Raw genomic sequence first — 12,159 nt, forward strand, 5'->3', positions numbered from 1 at the left:
TTTCTGTTCCACATTAACTTTTGTGTAGTACTTGCTTTTGATCACAGCAATCATCAAAAGTTCAGTTTTGCAAAGATAAGGTATCACAGAAAGAAAAAATAATGACCTAAAGTTGAAACTGGGAACTAAGTCTAGCTATTGGTTCCCCAGGTGACTGACAGATGTTACAATGTTTCCCTTAAAATACCCCAGGCAGCCATGTGAGTTCTCTGCAGTGCCCCAGGGTACTGCATGCAGCCCACGTTTTGGCAATGAAAACATGGCCCTGGTCTCCTTACTCTCATACCATAGACAAAGGGTGAGGACACCTCAGTCAAGAAAACTCAGGAATTAGGGCAGGAATTATGTGGCCATTATACCTTTCTGTGTTTAATTCCAGAGGACTCTCAAAGGGTAAATGAAGGTTAGAAAGGAGATGGACTCAATGGTATAATAATGTATCTTTTTCTTTTTCTTGTTAGAGATACGCTAGTAAGAAGACCAAGGAAGAATAATGTAACCTGTAACAGGAGAAATGAATAGAAATGTAAACAATCATCTTTTCCTTTTTCAAACTCAGGACTAGAGGCAACAGCATCCTTCTACTCAAGAAGGGGCCAAGAATGGCTACGACTGAAAATTCACAATCGAGGCTCAAGAGTTGGTGAGGCAGTTGCTAACTACTAAAGGCTCAAGAGGTGCTGAGGGGGTAGCAATTTGAGACAAGGGGTGCGAGATCATGTCAATTCGCTGGGAGAATGTCCAGAAGTGCTGGATGTCCAGAGTGCTGTGGCACTCCAAAGACATGATCAATGTGGCCCTATACTTTTATGGGATGATGGGGACTAAGGACCTAGACTGACAAGTGTGCCCCCATTTTCCGTGGTATATTGAGTCTACTCACCTCCTTCTCCTTCCCTCTTCTGCACCTTTCCCCCATATTCTGTAGCTGTAAGTATGTAAGTATGGATAAAGAGCTACTTGGATTGCCTCTGGTTCTGTACGTTGATGTTTATATGGCAGAAGATTGGGGCAAGAGGTGAACTGAAAAGCTTTTCAAGTGAAGTGGTTTGACAGGCACCGTGTATTCAATAAACTCATAGTTTTGTTACTAAATTCTATTTGTCTTTACACTGATAATTCTCCCATTAAATTTCCTGGGATATCCATGTATTTGCAAATATAAACAACATTATATGACTGGAGGAAGTGCAACAAGAGAAATCACTGTAATTCAGAAGGATAAACAAGGTTAAATGCATTTTGGAGAACTTTAAGGGGAAAAAGCTGCATACGTTTTATGTAATTATTCATTTATTCTGTAATTTTCTGCTTGTTTCTTCATGACAGCAATCTTCTGTTATGTAGTTTTTCCTATTTTTATAAAATACCTTTTATGATTAATGGTAGTTTAAATTTACTTTTCACATATTTATTTCTCTACTGTACTTATGCTGGTGCTTTAAAATTTTACTCTTTCTTATTATTCTTGCTAATGGGGACACATTGACCAAACTATGTGGTAGCCTTCTGAGCAGAAGCTGCCAGCAACTTCACTTTTGCCTTATATAAGCTTATTTTTTAGATGCTAAATTTAGCCTTGTCCTATATAATTGTATGTATTTTCCAAGAGTCAGTCACATATTTTCTTTATTACTTCTTTTGACTTATTTGAGCTTTTACTTAATTTTATTCTTAAAATATAATTAAAAAACAAATTTTCATAATGCCAAATAATCCATTGGGTCAAAGGAATTTGGTTAACAGTGACTTCTGTTTCTCAGCAGATTCTGCTACAATAGTTCACAGCACTTTGTTTACAACGGCATTTTCAAAAAAATGCTCTAGAGATGATTAAAATTTTTGTTGTAGCTTTAAAAAAGTTTAAGCTCTGAGGACCTTGGATCCCTCATTTATAAACTGGTGTAATGATGTTCCTATCTATAGGGCTATTAAAAGCATCAAGTGAGGTTGCAGACGTGAAAATACTTACAAAAGTAAAGGGTGACATACACAGGCAACATGTGCTATGATCACCATTATGACCATTATTAGTCTTAATTTCTCCCTATTGTCTCCACTGTTTCACTAGGATCTATTTATAGAAGATAAAATGATGATGTCCTGTCTATTAGGAAGTAATGATTTTTCTTCTCACTTTCTCAATAAATTAAACAATTATATTTCAACTTAAAGAGCATTTAAAGGTTTTCCCAAACATCTCATGCACATAGGTAATCACAGACCTTCAATGGTACTGTTTGAATTTGAAGTTTCTAAGGGGTTTTCTCAATGGATATGCTTAACTAGAACGATAAATATAAAATCATCAAAAGTGATTAAAATATGTGATGGTATCATTCCCTATAAAGTACAGTTGAATTATAGACACTGAATAATATTCTCAGTATTATCATGAACTAGGTAAGATAAGAAAATGGAGGCTTACATATGGCTACTTGTGGAGTCAAGTGAAGAGAAGGCATAATCCTTTACGTGTAGAAGATATAGGTACTGTCAGATTAATGACTAAAATGGTGATTATTTACTCTGTATTTTAAACTAAAAAAATTTTTAATGTTTATTTATTTTGAAAGAGAGAGAGAAACAGAGTGCGAGCAGGAAAGGGGTAGAGAGAAAGGGAGACACAGAATCTGAAGCAGGCTCCAGGCTCTGAGCTGTCAGCGCAGAGCCCGACATAAGGGCTTGAACTCATGTGGACTGGAAATCATGACCCGAGCCCAAGTTGGAAGCTTAACCAATTGAGCCACCCAGCTGCCCCGGTGATTATTTATTCTATTCACCTTGCTTCTCTGAGAAACTTGATCTCCCTAGGGGAAAGTATGCTTTCCAGCAGTCTGCCACTTTATTGCTCCAATGTAAATATCCAGGGGGAATGAAAAAAAGCTGAACGTGTCAAGACATTACTTTTCAAAAATTTATAGAGTTGCATCAAGGCCTGATTAAATTTGTCAATCTTACATAAACCCAATCAGATTAAAAAAAAATGTCTTGCATAGGTACAGGGAAAAATTAGGTCATCCTTATAGTTTGCTTTAGAAAGAAAAACACAATGTAAATATAAAATATAGGCTTTTCATAAAATGCATGGAATATTTAATCGTTACCAGAATACACTAGAGGGTATAAGAGAAACAATCTGTGCACTTGTATTCAAAAATCAATTTACTAAAATTTTAGACAATAGATTACATCACTTTTCTCTACCACTTTGCCAAAGTTAATCCCTTTACTTGAGCTCCTCATTGTATTTTTGTCAGTGGCTACAGCTCCATATTTAATGCTTCCTCTTTCTCTCAGTTCACCTGTCCTGAATTCCAAGAAATTTTCCTTGAACCTAATTCTCCCTAAAGCAGCTTTACTCCTCCCTCCCCCTTTAATTTATGGACTTTGAAGGAGATGCCTACATTTGTTGATACCTCGGCTTTCAATTCACTCCTCAACCCACTGGGCTTCTAATTCTGTTATCCTCACTCAGCTGTCAACACAAACCTAGCAATTACAGAAAGTAATTGGTTCTTCTCATGTCTTCTCATCCTCCAGAGAGTTGTTTCTGCTCTCTGTCCTTGTCCTTTCACTATAGTCTTGTTTCCCTTAGAGTTTTATCCTCACAATATAAGAGCCAAATTCATCTTCCATTATTTGCCATTACATTGTCTACTCTCCATCCTGTGTTCCTTATGTCAACGTCACCACTCATTTACTTGTTCAGGATGAAAACTTCAGCATTCTTTTTGACTCTCTATCCACTGGCTGTCCCCCAACACACACACATGCATGCACGCACGCGTGCTATTTTGTAATCCTCCTGCCTCTGAACCAACTTCGTCATCCCACCCCCACTTTCTTGACTGAGTCTGCAACATACTTAACCTACTTTGTTTCTACGAATTTCAGCATGATCTACTTCCCTGTGGTCACTTCACCCTATATAATCACTTAACAATAGAGTAATCAGAAGCAATAAAAAGAATGTAAGTGTGTTGAATCTCACCTAAAAACTATCAGGTCCCATAGACTGTATTCACATCATCTTTCCCTCCTGCCACATTTCACTATTCACATCAACCAGATTGTTATTTTTTAATGGAGACATGATTTTTCTATGTCTAACATTATGCAAATATTACCACCATTAGCCTGGCTTTCCCTAACTGTCAAAAGGTCCTTCCCTTCTCTCTGCTCCCACAATTTTGTGAATGCCTCAAGGATGATGCTGACCATATTTTATTTTACTGGTCTAAAATGTCAACCCTCCCACTATCTGCAGATTGGCAGCTTTGAATACACTATATTTGCTCAATAAGTATTTTTATGATGGGTGAATGAATAAACAAATGTCTTGAATTTCAAATATGAGAAAATGGGACAAAAATATCATAGAAATAGGGTCATTGGGAAAAGGAAGTTGTTTTGGCATGTCTATATTTTACAATGAATTAATGACAGATATGTATTAATCATGAGGGTAACAGTTGAACAAGAAAGCATAAATTTCCAGAAGGCAATAGTGGTATAGACCTAGAGCTCACTTGTTAATAATGAACATGTACTGATTAAGAACTGTCAGGTACAGCTGAATAACAGAGTACACATTTCCAGAAAACATGTAAGTGCTAGAGATCTTGAGCTCAACTGAGATTGCAGGGCCAGAGATACTGAGAAGTCATCCGATGAAAGCTGATAGTTGAACCCATATACAAAAGAGTTTTCCAAAGCACAGACCACAGGTCAGGAGCTATACTTTGGGGAAGTATGTTGCAGTGTGATACAAGATGTTGGTGAAGAAGACGTCTGTGAGCAGGAGGGAAGAGAGGACCCAAGAGTGATGAAGGCCAGGGGATGAGACACACCTTGTGTTTCCTCTAATAATTGGCGTCTTCCTTCCACTCTGTGGGTGATTGACAAATATTACTTACATAAATGGATTTTCTGAGGTCAATATGAATGGAAGATAGATTTCAGAATACTGAGGCAATATAACATGGTAAGGAAACGTAGATCTGTGGGATAGGGGCAGAAGGATAGGGAGACCTAGAACTTACTGAAAAAGTTTCATTGCCAAAAGGGCAGAGAAAAACAAAAGGAAACTGAATATTTCTGGAAAGATGGTGCAGACCTATGCATAAAGGTAGGTGGTGAAGTACCTTTACCTATAGCTCACAAGGACACACATTAGGGCTTACATGCTATCTTTTTCCAGTAATTATTAGATCTGAGACCTGTCATTCCATAAGGTTATTAGTTAACTGGGGTCAAGAACCCTGTCTTATAGTTTTCTTGTATATCCTGCAGTGCTTCAAACAAAGACAGCTACTAAATAGGAGTTTAATAATTCAGTATTTGAATCAAAATAATTGCAGTTTAGGGGTGACTGAGTAGCTCAGTCAGTTAAGCATCCAACTCTTGATCTCGGCTCAGGTCATGATCTCACAGTTTGTGAGTGTGAGTCTCACATTAGGCTCTGTACTGACAGCATGAAGCCTGTTTAGGATTCTCTCTCTCTCTCTTTCTCACCCCTCTCTCTCTGCCCCTTCCCTGCTCATGCACATATGTCCTCTCTCTCTCTGAAAATAAATAAACTTTAAAAAAATGATTGCAATTTAGTTGGAAAGAATGCAGTATTATCATCTAACAACTATTAATAAAATGGCAACCGGAACGATACTTGTGAAAAATGGGTAAAGCACAATTTCACTTCTAGGACCTCACTTAGACCTATAAAGCTACCTTGATAATCTGTTACCATGCCAGGAATATCACTGAACCCTCACAGACTCTATATCATCTAATTCCTGTACAAGGAATTGCAACCTGTATCGAGTTTTTGAGATAGTGTCATGAAAGATGGTGAGTGTTACTGGATAAATCTCCAGATGCAGAGGAGGAAATCGACTCTATACAGAGGCAGAATTACAAATGACAGCACAAGTCCTATTTAGAAACCTCCAGAAATTAGAAAACTAATGAACACTACAGTAAACACAAAAATGGAATGTTCTGAGAAAATGAGCTAATGACGTATATGATCTGCAAATGTGCTTATCAGTTTTAACCATTTTCCAAGCTGTGCAGTGTCTTAAATGATATTCAGATCTGTCTGATGTTTTCAGCGCTTGCCTCTGGTGATTAATATTCCAAAAATGGTTTAATTTTAGGGGCTCCTGGGTGGCTCAGTCTGTTCAGCAGCTGACTTCGGCTCAGATTATGATTTCACTGCTCTTGAATTCGAGCCCTGCATTGGTCTCTATGCTGACAGCTCGCAGCCTGCAGTCTGGAGTCAGCTGCAGATTCTGTCTCCATCTCTCTCCCCTACTCTCTCTCTCTCTCTCTCTCTCTCAAATATAAATAAACATTAATTTTTTAAATGGTTTAATTTTAGCAAAGCCCTCCCAAGATCTCTCCAATGATATGGCAGACCAGTGCAAACATCCGTATGGTACGTCAACTGGGATATGTTAAAAGTGCTATTCATTCTAATATCTCAAGATTCTCAAACTGAGTTTAAAGCACTTTGAAATATTATGAATGTTCATGTGGCTAGGTAGCTAAAAGTCAGTTTCTACATGAATATAAGCTAATGTTTTAAGTATAAATGTTTCCATTTAAATTCTATTTCTCACTTTTCTCAGACAATGTACTCTCTGGGAAAATAAATGTTTCTTTTCAAGAGAGACAGGGTACTCAAGGTAAATCTACAATTTATTTCCAGCTTGTATAATTTTACTCACTGTTCTTTCTAACATAGAGAATGATGCAGTTGAACAAATGTCATTGGTTTTATTAGATCATCAACTGACCAAATAAATGTACTTGATTTCCTATAGAAGTTCCCTCTGCCCTTTGTTCATCATTATACTTACATATCACTGGCAATGGAGGAGTTCCGGGACATAGACTTTGGAGACAGGTCATAATCGCTGTCGGATCGATACAGAAAGGACTCCCGACGTTGACTGTGGACGAAGTTTGCTTGGAGAATTAGCCCAGATCCCGGGCTGGTCATGGGATCCAAGGGACTCCGTCCCGCAGATGTGCCATTGTCCACATCAAAACTGTGAAAGAAGGAGAAGAATAACACTGCCATGAACACTTGTATGTTGATATGGTGGTAAAGGGAGATTCTGGTTTAGGAAGTGACAGTGGGAACATTCACAGCTGATTCCAACTGTTAAAAATGATAACATTAAAAAACACAAAGGTAAAAAAAAAAATACACTGACTTCATATTATTGTCTTCCTTAAGTTTTGGGTACTTTTGTTAACTGACCAGATACAAGACACAGGTCTCTGTAAACTTAAGTTAAAAAGCCATTCTACTAAGAATAGTTCTACTAAGTTTCTTTTAGGAAAAGAAGAAATACACAGTAATTCTCTAACTACTTGGGTTCAATTCAACAAGTTCCCATTATATTGCCTAATACCACTGCTTCCCCAAGCCTGGGCTTTCTCTCCCTCCTGTCTATGCCCATCCAGTCACAAATTTCTGCTGTATCCACTTCCCTCCATCCCCAATGCCAACATATTAAGTTCAGGATTTCACCAACTCTCACCTACATTATTGTAACAGACTTTAAGTTAGTCTCTTGAATCCATTTTCCACTCTGTACCATGAGTGAGTCTTCTTAAAGTATAAATCTGACCATGATTTTTGTCAGTTCAAAACCTTTTAATAGCTCACTCTTGTCCTCAGGGTAAAGTCCAAATTTCTTGGCTAGAATGACAGAGTTTTAACTATCCACTTTCAGTCAACCATTTGATTGAATCAATGCAATCAACCATTTTCTCAATCTCAACATGCAACCCTCTTCCATCAGGCACTTTATGTTCCACTCACTTAACCATCACATCCTTGTCTCAGGCCATCACTACCTAATCTCCTGCTCCCCTGACTACTCTACTCAACCTTCCAGTCCCCTGCCTCCTTGTTACTATTCATCGAGGACTTAACATTTACCTTAAAGGCTGCCCTGATGCCCCACACCCTTATGACATGCCTTCCTCTGTACTCCCAAGGCATCTTTCCACTCCCTATTGGTAGCATTTACAATGAACTGAAAATGCTTACCAATTGGTCTCCATTCCTAGACTGTGAGCTCCCTGAGAATGGAAACTCTGAGTGTTCCTAGCACTTCACATGGCACTTCAGAAACCTTTTCTAAGTGGTTTGAATGGATGATTGAATAAATGGAAGGCACTGTGCTTGGCAATACAGATTTCAGATTTGGGAAAAGACAGAGCCACAAATTTACAGTTCTTGACCTCACAGTCCTTACAATATACATAAAATTTCCACAAAGAGCTCTTCTAGTCAAATACTAAGCAGTATTAAAGTCAAGTCTTAGGTGTTCATATGAGAAGAGGGTAATAGTTCAGATAACCCAGTAAATATGTAGTGTAAAAAATTGTTGAATGAATAAACAAATGAATCAAGTTTAGCTACTATCAATCTTTTTCCCATTACAAATATCACCCCAACTATTAACTACCTAATTTAAAAACATTTAAAAAAACATTATTTTACTTTCTCCATTGGAGTTATTAATAAATAGTGTTATCACCCAAAAATTAGAGGCCAAAGTGGAAGATCAGCAAGGGTCTTGATGTTTCATGAATCATCTATGTATCGATGACTAAAGAAGAATCATTTGACTCAAAATCAATCTAACTAGTAAAAAAAAAAGAAAAGAAAAGAAAAAACTCATAATCTAGCATGGACATTCATAAATAAGTTTTCCAATCTGAATTTTTTAAGAATTGAATCACTGTATGGGGCACTCAGTCATGTGAGTGTTTGGCTTCTGCTCAGGTAATGATCTTGCAGTTCATTAGTTCGGGTTCTCTGCTATCAGCACAGAGCCTTCTCAGATCCTCTGTTCCCCGCTGTCTCTGCACCTCCCCACTTGCACTCTCTCTCCTCTCAAAAATAAATAAACATTAAAAAAAAGAATGGCATCACTCTATAGATGTATTTATTTGGTCATAAAAGACAATGAGAGGTTGAGTTGAAAAGACTCATTTAATAGACAAAGATAGCAGCTTCTAGAAAAGTTAATGGCCAAAGTTACTGAGCTAACTAGATTTAATCATCCACTGTTCCTGAAGCTCTTCCAGCTCTAATGAATAATTATGTAAACCATAAATGTATATTGGCAACTGTGACATGCAAACAGGGGACATCTGTTTCACCTGAACAATGCCTTCATGCATGTGGGACTTTAGGCAATCCTGAGGAAGGCCAGAAGGAGAAGGGATCTACAGTTATGAGAGACTTATTCAGGATCTCTGGCAAGCTCTTCTTGGCTATGATTAAATAAATAAGTGCTTATTAAGCACCTATTATAAGCACACTGAGATACAAAAATAAAGGTGATGAGATGAATTCAAGTTGGGTTGAATCCAGACTTCTGAGAAGTTTTCTTACAATAGTAGTATTTAAAGAGGGCTTTTGAAGGCATTCAGTATTCAGCTGAGAGACACTAAAGTCCTTTGAAAGGGGGAGATTTCTGCTCTGGGGACACTGTTATGGCAGCTCTTCAGCATGAGAAGGACCTAATGTGAACACATAAGAAAACATGTTGATTTCTTTTCAGTATCAAGATGATCATACTGTTTTAAAAAGTAAAATATATTTCCCTGCTATGCATAAACATTAATATAAGAGACATAGGAATGTGATTTTTGGTTTGGTTTTTCTCAGTTCAACTGAGTAATACCAATATAATTCCCCAAATCTGTAAACTTCTGAATTTATTATTATAATTTTTCCAATTAAGTTAAGCAACTTAAATAAATTTTTCACTCTAAGTTTAGGGAAAAACAGTGCTAAGTATATTGAAATATTTGATAGTCTTTATAATAATGTTATTTATTAAAACCAAGAATTTATTCATAGTTCATAAAATGCTTGATAATGGGATATTTTAGTTTTGTTATTTTTCTTTGTAAGTTGTAATATAACAATTTGTCCACTAGATGGAGATCATTGCCTGAAAGAACACTGACTGTAACTAAAGGCCCAAACCATTTTTTAAACTCAGGAAAACAATCCCTTAACTATTACCTAAAAATCAAACCTCACAATCTATAGGAAGTGATTACTAAAAATCGATAAAATTATATTAACTAGTAAATATTAGTATAGCTTTACAGATTAGGAATGATCTAAAAAACGATCACTGATGTTTTATTATTTACTCTTAAAACCAAAAAAAAAAAAAAAAAAAACTGAGAAGCTCTTTTGTTAAAAAATTAAAATTAAGGAGCTTCCTTAAGAGAAGTGATGTTTGGGACAAATCAAGGCAATACTGCTTCACCCAATGAGTAGTAAATTAACTGAGAGTTAATTTAGTCTGAAAATATACATGGGCTCAAACAAGCTACTTATTTTTGAAGCATAACTTTTATAAACAGTGCCTAATCATGGTATTATTAATAAAACAAAAAGGTGATAAGGGTTAAGCCTATCTTTAGACACTGGAACCAAAGAGATCAGCTGTGAACTTCCTAAGCACATTCTTTGGCAAACACTTTCATATAATGAATCCTCTTTTGACTCACTGCCAAAAAAATGGAGTCCAAGCAAAAAGATTAGCAGAAGCTTGGGAAAGTAAGTGAAGAATTGGGGAGGGTAATAATGATGAAATGATGATGGTGATACTAGTAATCCTAATGATGATAACGACAATAAAATTTTGGAACACTTTCCATGAGACAGACATTGTGCTCTGTACCCTATATACATTATCTCATCGAATCCCCACAATAACCCTTTGAAGTAGGCTCTCTATTTTCCACTTGACCAATGAGTAATCTGAGTTACTGAGATTAAGTAATGTGTTCAACACCATACAGTTTGTACAGGGTTTTATTTTTTGTTTTTTTAAGATTTACTTATTTTGAGAGACAGAGAATAAGCAGGGGAGGAACAGAGAGAGGGGGACAGAGGATCTGAAGAGGGCTCTGTACTGACAGCACAGAGCCTGATGTGGGGCTCAAACCCACAAACCATGAGATCATGACCTGAGTCGAGGTCAGACGCTTTAACCGACTGAGCCACCCAGGCGCCCCTGGAAGTGGGTTTTAAACTTAAGCTGTCTGATTCCAGAGCCCAGGAGAACGGTCCCTGTGTGCATGTCTCTACTGCAAAGCCTCCTATTATCCATTACAAAAGTATAAGAATTTCTCTGGGCTTTCTCACGTGGATGGAACTTCAAATGCTAACTCTTTGAAAGTATCATTTATACCTAAGTATCTTTAACTTACAGATCTGGCATGTCAAGGCTAATTCCGAGACTCTGCCTTTATAAGTCTCCAAATTTTGGAATTTGCCACATTTCCTATTTTTCCAATTTTGAATACAACAGTAAGGCGTTAAAGAGTCTACGCTGTAGCCCATTTGGTGATCTCTTTATAAGTTTGAGAGTTCATTTGGAATAAGGAGAGTCAGTGGGTCTGCAGAGGGTCTTAGCAAATGGAACTAAGTGAGGCACACTGTTATTCCACATGTTAGCTGTCCTTCATGCAGTTCAAGGATGCATACATCCCCTAAGGGAGTTGGCTTTTACCCAGAAGGCATCTGTGGAGAAGCACCGATGTGGTTGTGGAGGGCCCCCTGTGGGGGGGTGGTAATGATCAGAGCCTGTTGCAATCAGAACTGTTAAAGGCCACGTGTACTAGCACTACTCAGGACCATTCACTTCACAGGCCCGTCCCTATCTAAGGAATACACTCCACACAAAAACCAAACAGATGACAAACTGAGCACCCGGCCAAACTCCTCGCCATCTCTCCACATTGCACCATGTCAGTGGAATTACTGGCTACTTGTCCTGACCCACCTTCCCTGCAGCTTCCTCTGCTATTCCTATGATTTGTGTCTACTGACCCTGTAATTATTTGTCTGCTTGGAGTCATTTCCCGTTCTTTGGCCTCATGCTAGACCCCGCTTCTGGTTTAAACATTTTGCATCTCTTCTTGACCATTATGTGGGCTCTCCCATGAGCCACGGTCCTGCTATTGTCCTGGGTAAACAGCTCATTTCAGGTAGGGACCTTTCATCCCCAGTGTGGAGCCCAAAGAAGGTGCGACACATGAGGACTCCAGGGGGGCAGCTGCTGGATGCCCCTATCAACAGATGTCCCATTATCAAAGCATCTG

At 37.8% G+C, this 12,159-nt stretch overlaps 1 protein-coding gene across 12 annotated transcripts in view; it reads right to left on the reverse strand.

Annotated features, from left to right (window-relative positions):
* Positions 1 to 12,159, reverse strand: part of PDE4D (phosphodiesterase 4D) — a 713,672-nt gene that overhangs the window by 209,546 nt on the left and 491,967 nt on the right. For all 12 annotated transcript variants that reach the window (XR_008297094.1, XM_027041436.2, XM_027041455.2 and 9 more), the window contains exon 2: positions 6,864 to 7,055. Coding sequence is in view for 11 of the 12 variants with exons in the window: in XM_027041436.2 (XP_026897237.1) it covers positions 6,864 to 7,055 (192 nt within the window). In the remaining variant the exon portion in view is untranslated. The remainder of the gene's footprint in view (positions 1 to 6,863; positions 7,056 to 12,159) is intronic.

This window comes from Acinonyx jubatus, chromosome A1 (genome assembly GCF_027475565.1).
Source record: "Acinonyx jubatus isolate Ajub_Pintada_27869175 chromosome A1, VMU_Ajub_asm_v1.0, whole genome shotgun sequence".
In the NCBI taxonomy this organism is placed as follows: domain Eukaryota; kingdom Metazoa; phylum Chordata; class Mammalia; order Carnivora; family Felidae; genus Acinonyx; species Acinonyx jubatus.